A 21,186-nucleotide genomic window follows, 5' to 3' on the forward strand; every position below is an offset into this window, starting at 1 on the left:
ACAGATGTTTGCTGAATAAATAAATGACTGAATAAATGTATCCTACTTTTCTAAACTGACCTCCCTCCATCTTCACCCTTCCATCCCATCCACATCCACACTTATTACACTCAACTTCTAAGTGCATTTTTCTGTACACTCTCCCTCCTTACTAGAATGCCATCCTCTCTCCATCTCAAGGTGTCACCTGCAGGAAGCCCTGTCATCCTTCTGCTCTATGTTTCCTGCTCCAACCTTTCTCTGGAATCAAGCACACACTAGCTGCCCAACTTGGGAGTACAGCTCCTGGAAGACAGGGGTCAGCCTCCTCATGTTGCCCCCTCACTATCTGCCTCAGGTTGTGCAGAGCCAAGTACTGTCTCTCCCGAGCAGCAGGGCCTGGAGTTGGATCCCTGCCTCAGTTCTTAGAGAAGCAAGGGGTTTCACCATGGAGGCCCAGCCCAGGCTGCCCCGAACAGTAAGGCAGGGTGCCCCTGGGGGCAGGACACAGCTTCCTTCCCATGTTCCCCTGCAGAGAAGCAGCGGGAGCTGGCCCGGAAGGGCTCCCTGAAGAATGGCAGCATGGGGAGCCCCGTCAACCAGCAACCCAAGAAGAACAATGTCATGGCCCGGACAAGGTAGAGGCCCCACCCCCGCCCCGCTCCACCCTACCAGGGCCCTGCCAGCCAGCACCTATCTCTGCTGGTTCCGAGCCTCCCATCTTCCCTCCCTCCTCAGGCTCAGCTCCTCTCTGAGAGGAGAGGGCCTCCCAGGATCCAAGGTGGCGAGGGTGGCGTAGGGGTGAGGGAGGTGGTCGGCACGTCCTAACCCAGTTCCTCACCAGGCTTGTGTGCTTCAGTTGCCAATCCAGTCCCCACAATTCTCCACCCAGGCTGGTCGTCCCCAATAAAGGCTACTCCTCGCTTGACCAGAGCCCAGACGAGAAGCCACTGGTAGCCCTTGACACGGACAGGTGTGTACAGAGACATTGGGGCAGCCGGGCAAGCCACAGCAGCCTGTGCAAACACACAAGTGGGCTGTACAGGACGTACTTGCTATATTGTCGGAATTGGGGTGTTCCTCAGCCCGGACCTCTCCAATTGTGAACCCCCGCAAGGAATGGAACTTTTTACCTGGAGGTGGGGGAGAGCAGAGAGAGGAAAAGGCAACTATGCAATCTGCTGCTGTCCTGGGACAGCTGATCCAATGGCTGCCCCTAAAATGGGCCCTGATGCCTTGCATGGCACCCTGCCCCCTCTGAGGAAGGCGCCCTACTGCTGGGAACATACCTGGCTAGATCTGGACTTTGGGAAAACCCAACAAACCAGGGTAATTTGAGCCTAGAAAAAAAAGGAGGGAGGGCTCTGGGGGATTTAGGAGGCTAAGGGGGGCAATTAATTTAGAAGGGTGGAGCTAGGGAACCTGTCTTGAAACTGCATTCGCACAGCAAGCACCGTTTTTACTGAGACCGTGCTGTTTATTTGGAAGTGTTGGGGAGGGGTGAGGTATTGACTGATGGCGGTGGGGGAAGGTAAAGAGAGTTTTCTATTTAATATCTGGGAGTCACTTCCTCTCTGTCTTCTTTCCCCTGCGGCCAGTGATGATGACTTTGACATGTCCAGATATTCCTCCTCTGGCTACTCCTCTGCTGAGGTGAGGCCCCATCCCTTCCTGTCCTAAACACACGTAAGCAGGCCCACCTCCAAGAGAAGGGGTGGGGCCAACGCCAAATCACACCCTGAGGGGAGCAGTGGGCAAAGCTAGGCGGAGCCCATGCGGGGGCGGGGCCTGGGATAAGATCTGGCCGGAAAGAAAGGTGAGGCCTTGGACTCCGCCTCTAGTGCCGGGGGCCCAGGGTTAGGGACGGGGCTTGGACCCGGGTTGGAGCAGGAACAGGGCCCTTACCTAGACGACACCTTACGGGAGTGGGCCTGAAATGAGGGCAGGGCCCGAATAGAGGCAGGACCTAAGGGGGGAAGTTGCCCTTAGAATGGGGTGCGGTGTGTAGCGGGGTGGGGCCCCGTGCTTGAGGCTGGGGCCGAGGAGGTGCAAAGCCTGGGGTTTTGGAGAGACCTAGGATGCAACAGGATGGGCGCCGATGGCCTGGGCATGTGGCCCCGGCCCTGCGTGGTGCCTCCAGATGGTCCCGAGCCTGACCTCCCTCCCCTTTGCCTACAGCAGATCAACCAAGATTTGAACATCCAGCTGCTGAAGGACGGCTACCGGTTAGACGAGATCCCCGACGATGAGGACCTGGACCTCATCCCCCCCAAGTCTGTGAACCCCACCTGCATGTGCTGCCAGGCCACGTCCTCCACCGCCTGCCACATTCAGTAGCTGGCGGGGCCACTGCGGCCGGCCGGGGTGGGGCCGCCGGGGGCCAGGTTGGACCAGGCAGGGGCCAACCCCTCCCCAGCTCATCCACCTGCCCCCGGCCCCCGCGCACCCTACAGCCGCCAACCTCGTAACAGTCATTGCTTCCTCCTATGGTAGGACGTGTACCTCTGTGTGTTCATGGAGCCGGAGAAACCAAAACCGGGTCTCTCTCCACCCCCGGGAGTGCTGAGGAGGGGAGGGGGCGGTTTGTTCAGTTACTTGGGGGACCTCGCCCAGCATCCTGCCCCCTCCCCAAAGCTGCAGCCCAGTAGAGGAAAGGGGTGACTGGACTGCAGGGAGGCCAACAGTAATGAGTGGGGGAGGGATCACAAAGCCAGGGGTTTGGACCCACCCACGTGAAGCCATGAATCCCCCAGCACCAGCCAAGGAAAGGGGCTGGGAAGGAGAAAGGCCCAGGGCAGTAGGGGCAGGGCCCAGCCCCTTAGAGCCACCTCCACATGCCCCCCTACTGGCCCACGTACCATCTGCGTTTCTACCCTCATCTCTAGATGGGAAGCCTGATAAAGCTGCCCAGTGGGATATTGTCCCCCACCCTTGGGGATCACTGCCTTCTTTCTCCTCTTTGCCTCATTCACCCCCTTCCTTGCTCTCTGGATTGTGTGGAGGGTGAGGTGGGCGTTACAGACAGCCAGAGTTTAGGGTGGTATGATCTGCCCTCACCTGCCCCTAACTAATGCATCTGTCTCTCTGTGCCCTGCCTCATCCCCCCACCCAACACACACACACACACACACACACACACACACACACACACACACACACACACACACACACACACACACTTACACTTCTGTTCCATTCATTGGTCTCTGTCCCGGGCTGGAAGCAGGAGTTAAGGCTGTTAAGGCTGGCCTCGAATGCCCCATTCCGGTCTCACTCTAGCCCAAGATCCCAGAGGCTGCTTCCCAGGAAGAATCTTCAAGGAAGCAAGCCTAAGAGAACACAGTGGCTGCATGTGTACGGCAGGGACAGCTTGGCAGAACGTGTGTGTGCCTGGGGCTGTGAGGGCGTGTGTCTGCATCTCTGCATTGGGCCTGTGTCTCCAGATGTCTGTGGCGTCTGCGGTGGGGAAGTGACTGTGTGGCCTGTTAACGGTGTGAGAGGCTGCTCAGCAGTGCAGTGGGCTGGCGGTCAGAAGGCTCCGGCACTCTCCCCGTTACCTCCAACAAGCCATTTATATTCTCTGGCTTTCAGTTCCCTCCACTGTACAATGAGCGGCATCTGAAATTATTTTTAAGGCTCTTCCAAACCTGAAGGCATTTCTTCATAGGAATTTCTGTGGAGGTGGATAAGGAGGTCTCTGTTGTCTTTTGAGTACATCTGGTGGCTTCCTGAGTTGCATATCATTCATTGCTTCCTCCTATGGTGGAAAAGAGAGGGGGAAGTTCCTGTGGGACCTGTGTATGCCTGAGTACAATCGGATCTTTTGGGAAATGTGTGAGTGTGTGTCTGTGTGTGTCTGTGCACGTGTATGTGAGTATCTATGGTGTGTGTAGCTGTGTGGGTGTCTGAGAGTCAGAATGTATGTACTACTGCTTCTGCTGCTGTTTCTCAGTGGTGGCAGGGGTGGGGGTGGTGGCTAGAAAAGCTGAGGATGAAAATCAAGAGGGAGAAGGTGACCAAGGCCCTCCCCTGGGCCTGGGCAGTATAGATCTGCCCCGTGCAAAGGAAAGCAAAAGCACAGATAGCCCACGCCTGGTCAGGTCTATGCCGCACAAACCCCGTATCCCAGGGCCACTCCTCCATGCTGACCTCCCCCACGTGCTGGCCAATCCACTCTAATATATACCACTCACATGCTGCCAGCATGCACAGGACACACACACAGCCCAGTTCCTGGCTGCCAGTCCTGGGAGGTGGGAGTTGGAAGGGGGCAAGGGCAGTGAGAAGAGAGAGTAAGGCTGCTGGCTTAGGAGGGGTAGCACCTCTCCCTGCACCACACCCAGGGACTGCCAGCTCCTGAGTGCTGAGGTGCAGCTCTCCACCCTCAACTCCTCCAACCCACGCCTAACTCCTCCAGTGCAGGAACCCCGGTTAGATGATGAGAAAATGCCAAAGGGAGGCAAGGACGGAGAAGACACCTGCAGGACTCACACGGCCCGTACTGGCCCCCACCTGAGCCTGTTTCTCCCCACCCCACCCCCGCCCCGGTCAGCATACCCACCCCCTGTCATCTGGGCCCCAAAACCAAGCTTCCTACTACTACTACCACCACCACCCCCCGCCTCCTTGACTCACCCTTCGAGAACATGGGTACCTCCTCTTTTCCAGGCAGGGCCCCCGCCAAGGCTCACTTAGACTGCTGCCTTTGCTGCTGACATGCTGTGTGACTCTGGCCCACTGCTTAACCTCTCTGGCCCTGAGGAATAAGGGAAAGGCTCCCTCCCCACAAGATATACCTAATTCCCTGGCAGGCAAGGGCTTCTAGCTGAGGCAGTGTAGCAAGTGTAGCGGAGAGAAGTACGAAGCTGGCAGCCAGCACTTTCTGGGTCTAGGGAAAGTGCATGGTTCCCTCCTTCCCTGTGGGGGAGGTTGGAGGGGAGGAATCGAGGCCTTAGTTTGCCCCCTGCCACCCTTGCCCCTTGTAGATACTGCCTTAACACTCCCTCTACCCTCAGCTCTGGCTGCCAGCCAGCCGTTTCTCCGTGCTCACTAATTTATTTCCAGGAAGGTGTGTGGAAGACATGAGCCGTGTATAAAATTTTTTTTAACATTTCCATCGCAGTATTGACCATCATCCTTGGTTGTGTATCGTGTAACACAAATAATGATATTAAAAGCATCAAACAAGCCAGCCTCAGCTCCCTACCTGGGGTGCGGGCAAGGGGCAGATGGGCCGGGAAGGGCAGAGGACCAATCGTCTGAATGCGCCTTTCACCCTACCTCCACCTGTGGGTTCCCAGGCTAGGCCTGCCGCCGACCAGCTGCAGCGGCTCTGGATGACTCACTTGACCCCTCAGAATCTCTGTTTCTCTTCATCACAGTGAGAAGCTTCGCCTAGAAGATCTCCAGGGACCTTGTGAACTCTTGGAAATTGGGCTGTTTTGAGAGGCTTGAGGCAGGAAGAGACTGGGGTAGGGAGGAAATCAGACCTCTTCACCTCTCCAGGGCTGGGGCTGAGCCAGGTGATATCATAATGGGCATTGCCCATCCTAGAGAGGGAATCAGGGTGGGGTAGGAGCAAGAAGGCTGTGAGGGAGGGAAGCTGAGAGACCCTCCACAGGAGGGGGGTCGCAGCAGCTGGGGCACCTGCCTAGCTGTCTAGGAAAGGGGGTTGGGTGGTCACTGATGTATTGCAGGAGCCCCTGGTAGGTAGAGCCCACCACGGCATCCCCTAGACCCCACTATGTTCCTCTTTTCCCACAAGACTAAGACCCCCATCAGCACCTACAGTGACTCCTACAAGGATCCTACCTCCATCAAGGAGGGCTATAAGGACCCACCTCTGTGGGCCTGGGAAGCCAACAGGTTTGTGACTCCGGTAAGTGGCGAGCTGGGGCGGGGGTTGGGGGGCGGGCAGTCCAGAGTGTACGGCTGTGGGTGTCTGGATCACTGACAGTGTGTGGTTGTCATTATGTGTTTGTAATTATTTGTAGCTTTGTGTGTGTATGTGTGTGACTCATTTGCTTAGGCATGGAATTTATCATGATATATATAAAGTAATACGAGATCCTGCCCTCATGGTGCCCTCCTACTCCACCAGGGTAGGAGATGGGGAGAGATAGATGATAATCAAGAAATAAATAAGAGTTTTGTAAATTGTCCCAAATTGTGTAAAGGACATAAACGGGGTACTGGAAATGGAAAGTAACCAGGGAGAGCTACTTAAATAGAAGTAATGAAAGAGGGCTCTCTCTTTCAAGGTGACATTGAGCTGAGACTGGAAAGGTGAGTGAGAAATAGCCATGTGAAGAACTGAAAGAATAGGGCTCCAGGCAGAGTGATCAGAAAGTGCAAAGGCCCTGAGGCTGCCTGTGGGCTCTGCCTACAAGAATGTTTTTATGCATGCTTATTACAGTCTCCTGTGTCTGTACTTGAAGACAGGTGGCCAAGTGGGGCTGTGCGGCTTTCACAAAATGGAGAGATCTGTAAGTCTAATTGTGACTCTGCCCAAGGGAGTTTATCTGTGTGTACCACCCAACAAAACTTTGCTGAGTATTTACATGTGTCAGGGACAATGTGGTTACAGTGAAGGGCCAAGCCATGCCTTTGAGGATCTCTCGGCAGAAAGTGAACAAAGTAGGACTGCCCAGTGTAGAACATGCACCAGCAGAGGCTTGTGCTGGTATAACAGCCAGAAAGCCACTCCCGGGACTTGAAGGGCAGGTCTGCTAAGAGATCCAGAAGAAGGACACTCGAGCAGAAGAGGAATGTGAGAAAGGGCAGCCCAGGGGCAGGGACCCACCAGGAACTGAGAACTGGAGCAGAGGGAGAGGCCAGCTCTATGGTAAGAGAGAAGCCTGCAGACCGTGAAGGGCTTCAGGTTGTGTTGAGAAATGTGGTCATAATGGTCCAGACTTTTGAGCGTGGGAGTGTCATGCTTGGATTGTGAGTGACACACTCTGGCCACTGTGGCAGGAGATTGAAGGGGCTGGAGTTGAGGGCAGGAAGCCCAGTGAGGTGGTGAAGGATGAGGGAAGAGGATATAGGTGGGAGATAAGGAGAGACTGTAGCAGTGAAAAATAGGAGAGTATTTTTGAATAGGAGACTATTGTTATACTCTCAATAGTACTCTCCTACTGTTGAATAGGAGAGTCTTTTTAAAATAATTTTTATAATTACAAAATAAATATATGCTCAATCAGAAAGTGGGGAATCACTCAGAGAAGCACAAAGAAAATGGCAAATAATTCTCACTACCCAAAATAACTACCGTTAATTTATTATTATATGCCCTTTCAGGAAGCAAATATTTTTTTATGAAGGTGGTGTCATATCGTATACTAATATTTTGAATCTTGCTTTTTTCACAAAACCATATATCAAGTACATTTTCCTGTGTCAAAAATATTCTATAATGTAATTTTAATGACTATAGTATTTTATTTTATGAATGTACCAAAATATGGTTGAGGAATCTTATATTATCGGAAATCTAGATTATTTATAAAATTTTGCTAGTATAATTATTCTTGTACATTCTTTGTATATATCAACTATTCCCTTAGGATAAATTCATAGATAGAAATTGTTGCGGGAAAGGATATGTGAATCTAAAAACTTTGCATATACACTTCAAATTGCTGTGATAAGGGTTATAATAATCTACATGCCCACCAGCAAAAGATGAGAGTGTCTGCCTGCTTTTCCAAACTCAATAGGAGGGAATTTTTAGGAAGCAGATAACACACCTTGGTCACCATCTAGATATAAAGAAGAGGGGAGAGATTAAGAGGACTTCTGGGTTTTGGACTCCGGAAAACTGGAGGAAGGGCAGTGCTACCAACTGAGATTTGGAATTGCAGATTAGAGAGAGATTAGGAGTTCATCTGGGGACAAAAATATTCAAGGACTTCCAGGAAAAGATGTCTGCTGTGTAGCTGGATATACTTATCTGAAGCAAAGGACAGAGGTTTGGGCTACAGACATGAATTCTGAAATCAACATATAGGTGGTAGCTGAAGTCATAGAGATTGCCAAAAAAAGAGTAAGAAAATGGCCAAGGATAGGACTTTGGAGAATGTCAATATTTCAGGAGTAGGTAAAGGAAGAAGAGCCATAAAAGGAGACAGTGATAGGACGAAAATCATAGAGAAACCAACAAAGACAGCATTATTAGACAAAGCTCGGTGTCAAATGCTGTCAGCACAGAAAGGGATCTCTCGGATGTAGTAACACTTAGCCGCCTGGCTAAACAGCTTCAGCGAGTGGTGAGGAATGAAAGTCAGATAGCAGTGGGATTAATAATGAAGGAAAAGGCTTCCGCTTCTGGCAGTATGGTGGTCTAGAAACTCTGAAGGGCTCTCCTGCTTCCAAACAACTAGGTCCTGCATAAAAATTAATTTTCATTTTGTTTTGGACTGTCAGTGGAGATGAGTAGTAAGTATACTAAGAAGACAGGATTGCCCTGAGGACAAACGCCACTATCAGTACTACAAGCAGGAGTTTAAGCCTTAAGCTAGCTGAAAGATGGAGCAACTGAACCAGAAAGTCCAGTGATCTCGGGCTCCCTTCCTCCCCGCTACCCCAGCACACACACACACACACACACACACACACACACACACACATACACGATGAATGTATACCTTTTATGGTGGAAAATATCCTCAATGTAGGTTTCCAGGTATCCTTAGAGTATGGTCAATCAGATCTGAGCTCACAATAAAAGACATAAGGAAACAAACCACCATATGACAGTCAACAGAAACAACAAACAGCAGACTTAAACCTCCAAGGATGTCAGATATTGGAAATAATAGTTAAAGAACACAAAATAATTATGAATTTTCTGAGCAAAATGTGAACTCATCAAAATGAGGATGCAACAAGAGATTATATTTTTAAAAGAATGGACAGATTTTTTTAAAGAAACGAAATTTTAGAAATAAAAGATATATGTGTTAAAACCAAAACTCAAAAAAAAATTAAAAAAAAACAAAACCAAAACTCAATGGATGGATTAAGGAGCAAATTAGACACAGCTTAAGAACATCAGTGAAATGAAAAACAGAGCAGGGGGACTTCCCTGGTGGTCCAGTGGTTAAGACTCCACGCTTTCAGTTCAGGGGGCACGAGTTCCATCCCTCATTGGAGAACTAAGATCCCACAAGCTGTGCAGTGTGGAAAAAAAAAAAACAGAGCAAAAGAAATTTCCCAGAATGCAGCACAGACAGACAGAGAGCTATAGAAAATATGGAAGAAACATTAAGCAACAGGAAAGAAAGAGAAGATCCCACACAACTACTCGGGGTTCCAGAAGGAAAGAGCAGAAAGGAGAGTAGTCATTATCTGAAGAGACAAAGGCTCTTGATTTTCAACAACTAACAAGAGAAATGAATCCATAGATTCTTAGGTAACACGTGAAACTGCACAACACCAGCTTAAGAGATGACCTTAAAAACATGCAGAGAGAAATTATTTTCAATGTGTCTTCCTTTCAAGAACAAAAGAAAGATAAAGACACAGACAAAAACTAAAATATTTACTACAATAAGACATATAATAGGGGGCTTCCCTGGTGGCACAGTGGTTAAGAACCCGCCTGCCAATGCAGGGGACACAGGTTCGAGCCCTGGTCTGGGAAGATCCCACACGCTGCTGAGCGGCTAAGCCCGTGCACTGCAACCACTGAGCCTGCGCTCTACAGCCCACGAGCCACAACTACGGAGCCCACGTGCTGCAACTGCTGAAGCCCTCGCACCTAGAGCCCGTGCTCCGCAACAAGAGAAGCCACCGCAATGAGAAGCCCGTGCACTGCAACGAACAGTAGCCCCCGCTCGCCTCAACTAGAGAAAGCCCACGCATAGCAACGAAGACACAACACAGCCAAAAATAAAAATAAAAAATTTTAAAAGACTTATAATAAAGGAACTTCTGAAGGATACACTTTGGGGAGAAGGAAAATGATAACAAAAGGAAGGTCTGAGATGCAAGAAGGAATAGTGAGCTAAGAAACTGGTAAACATGAGATAAATTTAAACATTGTCCATAGAAAATAATTATAATAATTTTTAACTTGTAAAATTTAAAGAAAGAACCAAATATTAGAAAACAATATCATGTAAATTGTATATTAGAAAACAATATCATGTAAGGTACAAGGATAGGAAAGGAATTTTTACAAAAACTGTCATTATTCACAGATGATACAGTTGTGTTTATAGAATCTACAAATTATTAGAATAAGAGAATTTAGAAAGTTGGATGAATTTAAGATAAAAAGCATATTTAGGAAGCATAATCTTAAAATATATATGTCATTTTAGCAACAAAGAGTGAGAGTAAGTAGAAATAAATCTAACAATGTGTGCAAAACTGTATGGATAATATTACAAAACTTTGAATACTTTAAAAAAATACTTAAATGAAGAGGCGTAACATGCTCATGAATAGGAAGAGTCACTAACATAAAGATTCCATGCAATTCTGATTAAAATCTCAACAGGAGTTTTTGAAGAATTTGACAAGCTGTCTCTAAAATTTATAGAGAAGAGCGAAGGCCCAAGAACTAGCTAAAACACACCTGAAGAAGAAGGGGACTTGTCCAGTCAGATATTAATATTTATTACCAAGCTATAGAAATTCATAAAGCATAATATTACTGTAGGGATACACAAATTGATTAATGGAATAAAACAGACCAGAAATGGAGCCACACATATATGGAAACGATATACAACAGAGATGACTGAAAGTAAAGCTATGGGAAAAGATGTTTCAGGCTTGGGGTGGCATTACAAATCTGTGGGAGAAGATAGATTACTCAATGAGACAACTGGTTATCCATGTGGATAAAAACTAAATTGATCCCCTAATTCACACCAAACCCCAAAACAAATTCCTGACAGATTAAGGCACAAATATGGAAAGTAAAACTGTATAATTTTAGAAAAAATTATGACATTATCTCCATTATCTTAGATTATGGATGGATTTCCTAGGTCACCAAAGCACTACATAAGAGATGAATAAATTCAACTATGTTAAAATTAAGAACTTATGTTCATCAAAAGACACCAAAAAGAAAATGAAGTTACAAGCCACAAACTGAGAGACGATAATTGCAACATGTAACTGACAAAGGAATATGTAGAATATATAAAGAACTATAATTCTCTGGGTTGAAATGAACACGTTTTGACTCCTTCCTAAAACCCCTCGAAAACTACAATAAATGCATATTTAAGACATAAATTTGCAAGAATAGTGAGAAGGAAGGACAATGACAAAATTTCAGAAGCTGGAAAGTGTGATAGATAAGTAGTAACTGACACAGCAGATCTGAGAAAGCTGAATCCAAAGCCAGCAGTGGGAAACACAAGACATAATTCAACTTAAAACTGCAGAATTTTTAAAAGGCTCAGAAATTGGTAATACTAGGTTTCTCTGGAACAGAAGATGGGACAGGACCAAGGCTGAAACAATAATGATTTGAAAGCTAAGAAGCAATTAAACCCCCTCTTCTATTCCACGCCGTAGGGTGACTGCTCACCCATCTCTGCAAAAGTCAGAAGGCTTATTTTTTAGCAAGGATCTCAGGACTGGAGATTCCAGTTAAGGTCAGGGTACCATACTGAAAACAGATGAACCTCCATATGCTGAATGCTAAACCCCCAGCAGCCCTCTTCTCCACTAGGTTCTCAGAACAATGGCAGCTAGGTCACTACTCTCAAGCCAAAGACTGAAAGAGTCTCTTCCGAGGGATCTGATCAGCCCAAGAGAAAAGACCTACAGATACTGACAGAGTTTGCAACAAATAGTCTAGCCAGAGCATCCTACAATGACGCCCACCCACAGCTCAAAGCCTCCAATGAGCCTTTTTAGTCTCCTACTCATAAACATGAGCAGTCAAAGATTACAGACATCTGAGGAAAGCCTCGAATGGAAACACTGAAGAGTCTGTGAGTTCTTCTAAATGATTATTTGTGTGTGTGTGTGTGTGTGAGCGTGTCTGAGTGTGTATGTATAGATGTACATCTGTCTATGAGTGTATCTGGGCGCACAGATCTATGTGTATGTCTGGATGTGCATGTGTTTGTGTGTATGTAAAACTCAGGGGAGTGCTAAGTCATGGGGCCCCTCCACCCATATGGAGTATGACTGTGTAGGATCTGCCCACAGAACAAAACCTCAGCTGGGCACGGAGGATCCAAGAAGCCCCTCAGCTGAGGGGTTTTCAGGGGAATAGGAGCACTAGAAGCAGCAAGGTCTCATCCCAGGCCAAGAGAAGCCTCTGCTCTTCAGATCATAAGGGTGAAATGCAGTGCAACAGCGTCATCCCAGCACCTTGCTGCCCACTATGATGAGAAAGTCCTTTCTGGTGTCTGACTTTGCTGGGTGTCCCACCCCTGGAACCCAGCTGCCTTTTCATCCTAGCTGCCTACAGAGACATGGGCCCACAAATAACTTGGCAATGGGCCTTTAGCTGAGGAAAAGGGGGCCCTTGATCTGGGCTTCTACAGACCCAGCCAAACAAGGGGTGTTGGGATAAGATGAGGTGAACCCCGAGAAGCAGAGGGGCCCAGAGCCTGAACCAAGATCAGGGAAAAAATCAGGATAGGATGTGGACCAGCACAACGTATATGTCAGGGTCAAGGGTAATATTGGTGTCAAGATGAGAGCTACAGCAGAATTAGGGTCAGGTTGGAGTCAGAGAATTAGATTTTAAAGTAGGTGCCCCTCTGGCCCCATCCTTCATCTCCTTCAACATGCCAGATTCACAGAGAGCCCTTCCTGTCCAAAACACCTGCCTAAGGTAGCCAGCTCCCGGGGCAGCCAGCCTTTCCTGAGGTTGTTCCACGGGCCTGTTGCTCTGTTGGGGAAGACCCAGGCCCTGCTCCCAGGCAGCACACAGTCTGGAAGAAAGAGGACAGGAACACCCAGCTCTGCCCTTATAGGTCCCAGTCAAGGAAAGGACAGAAATGAGAAGAACATCAGAAAACCACTCTGACTGAGGGAAAATGTTGGGTTCCAAGTCCGAGCCTTGGATGGAAGAAAAGGAGAAAAGGGTGATTCAAGCAAAAGAACTATGCAGAGGGAACCAAGGCTGGCCTGGGGATCCCTCTGGCATAGGGAGAGGGTTGGGAGACGCACCTGGGCTGACCTCAATAGGGGCTAAATCTAGGTCCAGCTGGATACCAAGGCTGGGGTCTCCATGCACCTAGCCATCTCCTCCCCTCTCTCCTTGACAGGGCCTGACTCAGACTGTGCAGCGCCATGTGGATCCTGAAGCCCAGCAGAAGACGGTCAAGTGTGCTGTGCAGGACTACCGCTATAAGAATTCCATACCAGGCCACCCCTACTTGCCTGAGAAATACTGGCTGTCTCAAGAGGAAGGTAGGGCCTCACCCATCACCCAACTGTGACCCCATTCAGTGACCCCAACAAAGACCCTACACCTGAACCCAACTTGACTTCTGACCTCCACCCTGATCCTATACAAACCTTATCCCCATCCTCGACCAGGGCTTCTTCTCTAATTACCCCCATTCCAGCTTGATTCCCAACCACCTGGCGTGACCTTGATCCTGACCCCTGACCCTGGAGGAGGAGATCCAGGCTCTGCCTTTTGGGAGCTCCCAGTCTATGCCAAAGAATTGGAAGGGGCCTGGGCCTTATCCCTAGAGAGAGGGAGGGAGCATTAACCTCCTCCAAACAAATTCCTCCATGTGTATTCCGGTGCTATCTCCTCCCATCTTCTTAGTGACCCTGCTCCATCAGGTTCCCTTCTCTCCTGCATCCCTCTGCCTCACCACATCTCTCTCCCCTCAACCTGGAAGACTTTTCTAATTTCCTCCTGTCTAAAAATTCTCTCTTGCTCCTCCCCTTCACAGCCAAGATTCTTGGAAATAGAGTCTATGTCTCTACTTCCTCACTCCTTATGCCTTATGAGAAATTATCTTTCTCATTTGGTTAGGGGTTTATTATGTCTTCCTGTACATTCCAAAAGAACAGAGAGTCTTGTTTTATTTAGAGCTGTGCCCCCTCCACCTAGAATAGCAGCAGGCTTCATAAGTATTTGTTGACTGAATTGATGATTAATCTTCAATTGAAATTGGGAGTCTGCATCTCCTACACTCATGTTTAATGTTTATTAAAACTGATCTTGTATGGTTCTAATTACCTCATCCATGGGACTCTTCAGTCTTTTCCTCATGAGACCTACCCTATGTATTTCACTCTGACCACTCTCTGTGAAACTCTTTCCTTCCTCAGCTTCTCTGATGCCTCAATTGCTGGGTCTCTTGTTTAATCATTCTGGAAACATGGGGTTCCTCGGGATGCTGATCGGACCCTCCTCTCTCCTTATTCCTCTCCTGAGACCGTTTAATCTAACCCACATCTTTAATTACTGACAACTCTAAGTGTTTATTTCTAGTCTTGTCCTCTTACCAGGATTCCACTTTCCTTTATCTGATTATGATCAAATTTACCTGAATGGCCCCAAACACTTTAAACTCAGTATGTCCAACCCACCAACCTAGAACTCCAAGTCCCAACACACTGTCCCACACATACACGCACCTGCTCTTACTCTAGGGCTCCTAGAACTCCTTTCCTAATCTCTCACATGTATTCTTTCACACTGTTAGAGTGGTGGATCAGAGAGGAACTTACAGGACACTTAGGTGACTGGATGGGTGGGGCTTTGGAGGGTTTTAAGTAGAGAACTGTCTTGGTCAGATTTTCATTTATCATAAGTGCCACAGTTTCTATGTAGAGATCGGATTGTAGGATTTCAGAATGAGGCAGGAAGACCAGTAGGCTAATAACAATAATAAAAACAATAATAATAATGGTGATGATGATGATGATGATGATAGTTTTCTCTGTGCCAGGCATTGTTCTAAATGTTTTACATATAATAACTTATTTAAATCTCACAAGGACCCTATGGGGTAGATAGTATTATTACCCCCATTTTAAAATTAAGGAAATAGAGACAAGGTGAAATTAATTAACTAGATCAAGGTCACACACAGTTAATATATGGCAGAGCTGAAATTTGAACCACAGGAGTCAGTCTACAGAGTCCATCCTATCAACCATGACATTCTTGTCTCCTGGTTTAGGCACTGCAGAGATACAGGAGTGATATCATGGGGGACTGGAAGAAAGAATAGAGTCAAGTGATTTTAAGGAGGCAGAATAAGCAAACTTTGAGCCTGGATGTGGAAGATGAGAGGGAGGATTTGGGAGGAGGCCCATTTCCAGGGTTTCCAGGTTGGCTGATTCAGAGAGGGTGGTGCCAGGATGAAAAGCGATCAGCTCAAAGGACCCAGGCTCCACTCAGAAGCTTGTCTTAGGTGGGATATAGGCTGCATCTCAGTGTCTAAGACAAGTATGGGGCCAGGCTGGGCTTTTCTGGCCTAAGGGAGATGAGTGAGCGTCCAGCTTTGTGCTGGGGATCAGAGGAAAAATATCGAAGGGGTCCCAGATCCTGGGGCAGAATAAGAAGTAATACTGTCTTATGTCTCCACCCCTATGATCAAGCAGACAAATGCAACCCAAACCACCTGTGCGGTAACCAGTACAATACATGGAAGATGGGACCTTACAACTGTACGGGCTGGAACAAATGTGCCACATACCTTCCTCGCCTGCCTAAGGTATCTACTGTGCCCAGCAAAGATGCCTGGGGCCTGGGACCACCCCCCACCCCCCATCTGCCTCCCAAACCACAGTGTCTGATATTTCACCATTAGTTTCTCATCCCTTTCCCACCAACAATGCTCCAAGGCCTTTTCCCATTTGTGAGACTAGGGTTTATATTTTCTAGGAAACAAGGGAGCTCAGGAGTGAAGCTGTGCTGGGCCTCTGGGTCCCAATCTCTGGCTAGGCTCTGTGGAGACATGGCTGGTGCGCACTCCTTGAGGCGCTACCTTCCTGAAGCTTGCCACCTGGCGCCTTCCCACATGGTCTGGCCAAGAAGTCATTGATAGGCTGAGTCTACCTGCTCCTCTCCCCTCCTCTGTGATGTGAGCAAGGACAAAGGAGGGAGAACAAGGCCATCCAGAGGCAGAGCAGATAGATACAGGAGAGTCTTCCAAAGAGATAGGAAGGAGTCCAGCCACGGCCCTAGGCATGAAGAAAGAGGGAAGATGTAAGGATACCAGGCAAGAGTAGGGGCTCTTAACTGTAGGTTGATGGCCGACCTCAGGTTGACCGAACTCTTCTGAATCAGAACTTCAAGAATCAGAATCAGAATTTTTCATAAGTTCCCCAAGTGATTCTGATGGGCAGGCAACACTGCAATATTGAAAAATCCCTATTAGAGAGACACGAAGACACAGCTACACAGAGTCGGCTAGACAAAGAAGGGTAAAATCAGAGGCAAACGGTGAGACAGGGATGTCAGAGGTGCAGGTCCAGACCTGGTCCACCTACAGCTCCACTTCCCCCACCCCCACCACCTGGGAGGCGGAGTAAAACGCGTTGCCCAGCGACAACCCCAAACACTCAGAACGTGGGAGAGTAGGGGAGCTTCTGGAGGGCGGGTGAAGGCGTGGCCTGGGACTAGTCTGCGTGTTCTGGGAGAACCCCCAAAGGAGGAACTCTTCCGGGTCAGAGCTTGAGGCAGCGTGTGTGCCACTTCCAGGAGGCCGGGATGGAGACAGTAGTTCGAGGAATGCCCTTGGTGTACCCTCCTAAGCCGGAGCGACTCAACGCCTACGGTAACGGATGGTGGGACAGTGGAGGAAAATGTGTAGGCCAGAAGGACGGAGGGATGGAGACCCGAGGTACGGGGCGGAGGCCGAGGGCCCTGGAGAGGCTGTAACCTTGTCTCTGTTTGTGTCTCCATCTCTTCCTGTCTCTGACCTTGTCTCTTCCCATTCCTGTGACTCTGTGTCTGGGTCTCCCGGGCTCGGGGCCCGCGGGCGCAGAGCGCGAGGTAGTGGTGAACATGCTGAACTCGCTGTCACGGAACAAGCCGCTGCCAGAGATCACGCCCCGCTGTGGGTGTGTGGACCCGCTGCCGGGCCGCCTGCCCTGCCAGGGTTATGAAAGCGCTTGCTCGGGCCGCCACTGTCTGCTTGGCATGGACTACTGCGTCGCCGGGCCACCATGCACCGAACGTCGCCTGCGGCTTTTGCGCACGGAGCGGCCGACTGCAAGGTTCGCAGGGCCGCGCGCACAGTAGCCGGGCCCCGCCCCCAAGCAAGCCCCGCCCCCAGAGTCCCCCCTACCCCAGCTGCGGACGCTCCATCTCGAACCACTTCTAGCTCTCACCTGCGTCTGTGCCAGACCTCACGCCGCCTCCAGCCCGCGCGGTCCGCTTACTGGCGCCTCCCTGTCCCGCCCTGGGGCCTCATGGCCTGAACGTACGGCTGAGGCGGGAGAACCTGCACGGAGATACCCGAGTTCCTGATTCTATCCCTCCTGAACTGGGCTAAAGGTCAACCTGGCTCCTGTACGTCTTCTGGAGGCTCTGCCCGAGGGTTTCTTTGAGGAACAAACTCCGCGCACCAGTTTGCTCCCCCTTCCCACACCCGCCGGCCCCGCCCCCTACCTGGTCACCCGACCCTGGAGACGCAGGTTCTAGTTTGCGGAGTGCCATGTGTCCTCAGAACAGTGTCCCCTATTCCTGGGCCTCGGGTCACCGTTGGTAATGGGCAGGGTCATCGCTGGGTTCTAAGAAGGCAAGGAAGTGGTGACCGCATTACCAGAAGGGCCCTGGCCTCCTCGGGGCCCCGCACCACCTCTGGAGGTAGACAGCGTCGCGTGTTATTGTGGAGGAAACTGAAGCTCGAGCGCTCAGCAGAAGCCCAGACTGCAACGCGGCCCTTTCCCTGCACTTGGCGTTAGACAAGGCTGGCTGAGCCTAGGAGAACTCCAATGTCTGCGTCTGTCTAGAGAGCTGTGAAAGGGGGAGGGAGATCCTGAACGCTGTCCCTAACCCCGTGGTGATACCCCGTCCCTCCCCAGGCTGAGAGAGACTGATTCATTGTGCGAAACTGGGTCTTATCCCTCACAAGGGCGTGGAGGAGCGAGAAAGTGCCTAAGCCTCAGAAACGTCGCCTCGTCGATAAGCTGGAGTAATTGCTGTCCCATGTTGAGGATCCGGGGGCTCACAGGTCCTCAATGACTGTACCCCAACCCTCCCCAGAGTACAGCGTTCTCCGCCGCCCAGCCTGGGCGGCAGAAACGAGGCCTTAGGGGGAGAGGGACTTCAGGTGTCTTCCCAGAGGCGACGTTTCGAGGTCTTGAAGGGACAGGAGGCCGGAAGGGAGGATCTCCGAGCAGTAGGACTGACACCTGAAGTGCAGCTCAGAGTCTTGGTCTGGGTTGGGGCGTAGAGGGAAGTCAAAAGGCCCGACCCATTCCTGCCCACTGCTTCCTTCTCCAGGAGTGTATCGCCCTGCAAGCACCGGCCGGGAATGCAATGTGCTGTTATAACTCCCCCGCCGTCATACTACCCTTGTCCGAACCTTAGGTAAATCTGGCGCTCACACATGCAAATGCGCACCCACACAGAAGCTGTAACCTTGGCATGGCGGGGGACCCAGGGACTAGTTGGGATAACTGACCGCTGCGATGCACCGACTGGAAAATGACACCAGGGGGCGATGGTGCCATGGGGAAGTCAAAGCTGGCAACTAAATGAGAGGGCATGGAGGTGGCATTGAGGGTTTACATGTTGGCGGTGGGGCTTAGAGTCAAGAGATCAGGGCGTTAGGTTCAGGGCTTGAATTAAAGAGTAAAAAGTCAGTGTTAGGGAGCGGGTATCGGGAGTCAAAAATTTAACAGTAGAACCTGAGGTCAAGAGGTCAGTGTTGGAGCCTAGGGCCATTATTCGGGACAAAATGTTGGGATAAGATTAGCATTGAGAATTGGAGTCAGACGTATGAGGGTCCAAAAGGGCCGACCCATCTCTCCCCACAGATGGGACACAAGTCACTTCAAGAAGACCGGTGGCGCCCAGAGAAACAACTACGTCGTCCACCCTGAGTTTGTGTCTGAGACCTATCCTGACTACCACTGCCGGTAGAGCCCGGGCTGGCCAGGCCAAGGGGGCTGAACAATAAATAAATTCTTCATCCTAAAGGCTGCCTCTCATGTCCTTACCCAGCAGGATCTGGCAATGAGGAGCCAGTCACTCAGGCCTCTGCCAAGCCCCCTCAACTGAGATACAGTTTCTCAAAGTCATCTTGCCCTGAGCCCTCCCCACTCCATCATCTCAGTACTTCCCTTGGGTGGCCCTGAGTGCCCTCCTGACACATGGCAGTAGCCCTATGAGAGGCATGACCTCCTCCTTTCCATCCCAGAGCCCAAAATAATGGGCCCACCTAGCCACGCAGGAGGGCCCAGCTACCTCCCATCCTATGAGGGCCCCACAGCTGCCATTTCCCCAATATCCCCCAAACCTAGATGTCCCTTCACCCCCATTATCTCAGTGGACCCAGAATCGCCCATCCTGCAGTCAGAGCCATGTCCCTATACTCAAAGCTCTTGATCTCTGTTCCCAGAGTCTCCATCACAGCGACTCCGAAGTCCACGTTCAGATACCCTTGCTGCCCTCCCCCACCCAAGTCCAAGAGGTCCAAAACAATTTTGGAGGGTTTCATGATCAAGAAATTTCAAATTACAAAACAAAGCCCTGCATCATCAGAAAGTCTACAAACAACAAACGCTGGAGAGAGTGTGAAGAAAAGGGAATGCTTTTGCACTGTTGGTGGGAATGTAAATTGATACAGCCACTATGGAGAACAGTATGGAGGTTCCTTAAAAAATAAAAAATAGAACTACCATATGACCCAGCAATCCCACTACTGGCCATATACCCAGAGAAAACCATAATTCAAAAAGACACATGCACCTGCAATGTTCCTTGCAGCACTATTTACAATAGCCAGGTCATGGAAGCAACCTAAATGCCCATCGACAGATGAGTGGATAAAGAAGTTGTGGTACATATATACAATGGAATATTACTCAGCCATAAAAAGGAACGAAGTTGAGTCATTTGTTGAGATGTGGATGGATCTAGAGACTGTCATACAGAGTGAAGTAAGTCAGAAAGAGAAAAACAAATATTGTATATTAACGCATGTATGTGGAACCTAGAAAAATGGTACAGATGAACCGGTTTGCAGGGTAGAAGTTGAGACACAGATGTAGAGAACAAACGTATGGACACCAAGGGGGGAAAGCCGTGTGGGGTGGGTGGGGATGGTGGTGTGATGAATTGGGCAATTGGAATTGACATGTATACACTGATGTGTATAAAATTGATGACTAATAAGACCCTGTTGTATAAAAAAAAAAATAAAATAAAATTCAAAAATTAAAAAACAAACAAAATAAAACAAAGCCCTGGGGGACTTCCCTGGTGGCTAAGTGGTTAAGAATCCGCCTGCCAATGCAGGGGACATGAGTTCAATCTCTGGTCCAGGAAGGTCCCACATGCCACAGAGCAACTAAGCCTGTGCGCCACAGCTACTGAGCCTGTGCTCTAGAGCCCGTGAGTCACAACTACTGAAGCCCGCGTGCCTAGAGCCTGTGCTCCGCAACACGAGAAGCCACTGCAATGAGAAGCCCGCACACCGCAACGGAGAGTAGCCCCCACTCGCTGCAACTAGAGAAAGCCCACGTGCTGCAATGAAGACCCATCGCAGCAAAAAAAAAAAAAAAAAGCCCTGTTTCTCTGTCCCTCAGGGAGCAAGCTGTGGGGTGTTCTGGAGCCTCTAGGATCTTCAGTATTTTTGCACCCCATTCCTCCTGGGTGCGGGTGTATAGCGGGGCACGCCCACCTCCTCGCAGCAGGGGCACTTCTAAGGGCTGCCACCAAGGGGAGTGGGTGGGGGAAGACTGCAAAATACGGAGCAGAATCCGGTCTTCTCAGTCCCTGATCTCAGGCACTGCTGGTCTGATCCGGTGGGAGCTGACAGCTTGGGCCTCCCGGCTGATGGAACTAGGCTCCACTCCGTGGGGTCCTTGATTGGATCCGACCTGCACTGAACCGCTGAGATCCTCCCAGAATTCCGCTACCCTTTTTCCATATGGGAAAAGAGCTAATGAGAGCGTTATACCGAGACGGCCTCAACCTCCCCAAATCTGGAGGAAAAGGAATCCCAAGGGCCAACTCTGTCCCTTTACCCTGCGGCTCGCTCCTTCTCATACACATCTCAAATTTAGCCGACAGGTGCG

General features: G+C 49.7%; 2 protein-coding genes across 19 annotated transcripts in view; both read left to right on the forward strand.

Annotated features, from left to right (window-relative positions):
- The window catches only part of FAM219A (family with sequence similarity 219 member A), a 55,174-nt gene extending 50,004 nt beyond the window's left edge, over positions 1-5,170 (forward strand). For 6 of the 10 annotated variants that reach the window (XM_033857940.2, XM_073806049.1, XM_033857943.2 and 3 more), the window contains 4 exons: positions 515-617; positions 872-952; positions 1,578-1,632; positions 2,158-5,170. In XM_033857940.2, the coding sequence (XP_033713831.1) occupies positions 515-617; positions 872-952; positions 1,578-1,632; positions 2,158-2,316 (398 nt within the window). In that variant the 3' untranslated portion in view covers positions 2,317-5,170. Of the gene's footprint in view, positions 1-514; positions 618-871; positions 953-1,577; positions 1,666-2,157 lie in introns of all 10 variants that reach the window. The other 4 variants (XM_033857939.2, XM_033857942.2, XM_033857944.2 and 1 more) reach the window with 3 other exon arrangements.
- A 141-nt stretch (positions 5,171-5,311) lies between these two features.
- On the forward strand, positions 5,312-20,198 carry SPMIP6 (sperm microtubule inner protein 6). Of its 9 annotated transcripts, none has more exons than XM_073806046.1 (9): positions 5,312-5,450; positions 5,744-5,857; positions 6,395-6,464; positions 13,230-13,374; positions 15,532-15,647; positions 16,637-16,778; positions 16,923-17,154; positions 18,386-18,472; positions 18,922-20,196. In XM_073806046.1, the coding sequence occupies exons 3-9, from the start codon at positions 6,453-6,455 to the stop codon at positions 19,025-19,027; spliced, it is 840 nt and encodes a 279-aa protein (XP_073662147.1). In that variant the 5' UTR covers positions 5,312-5,450; positions 5,744-5,857; positions 6,395-6,452; the 3' UTR covers positions 19,028-20,196. The 9 variants fall into 9 exon arrangements, with proteins under 9 accessions (XP_073662147.1, XP_073662148.1, XP_073662149.1 ...); XM_073806047.1 differs by having other exon boundaries at positions 5,321-5,501; XM_073806048.1 differs by lacking the exon at positions 6,395-6,464 and having other exon boundaries at positions 5,422-5,450.
- The last annotated feature ends 988 nt before the right edge of the window (positions 20,199-21,186 follow it).

Source organism: Tursiops truncatus, chromosome 6 (genome assembly GCF_011762595.2).
Source record: "Tursiops truncatus isolate mTurTru1 chromosome 6, mTurTru1.mat.Y, whole genome shotgun sequence".
NCBI lineage: Eukaryota > Metazoa > Chordata > Mammalia > Artiodactyla > Delphinidae > Tursiops > Tursiops truncatus.

Bases quoted from the DNA above. Each gene is read 5' to 3' on its own strand.
- SPMIP6 (XM_073806042.1), top strand. From the start codon at position 5,723: ATGTTCCTCTTTTCCCACAAGACTAAGACCCCCATCAGCACCTACAGT. The intron at 5,858-13,229 runs GTAAGTGGCGAG...TCTCCTTGACAG, and splicing joins CCAACAGGTTTGTGACTCCG to GGCCTGACTCAGACTGTGCA. The intron at 15,648-16,636 runs GTATCTACTGTG...TGCCACTTCCAG, and splicing joins ACCTTCCTCGCCTGCCTAAG to GAGGCCGGGATGGAGACAGT.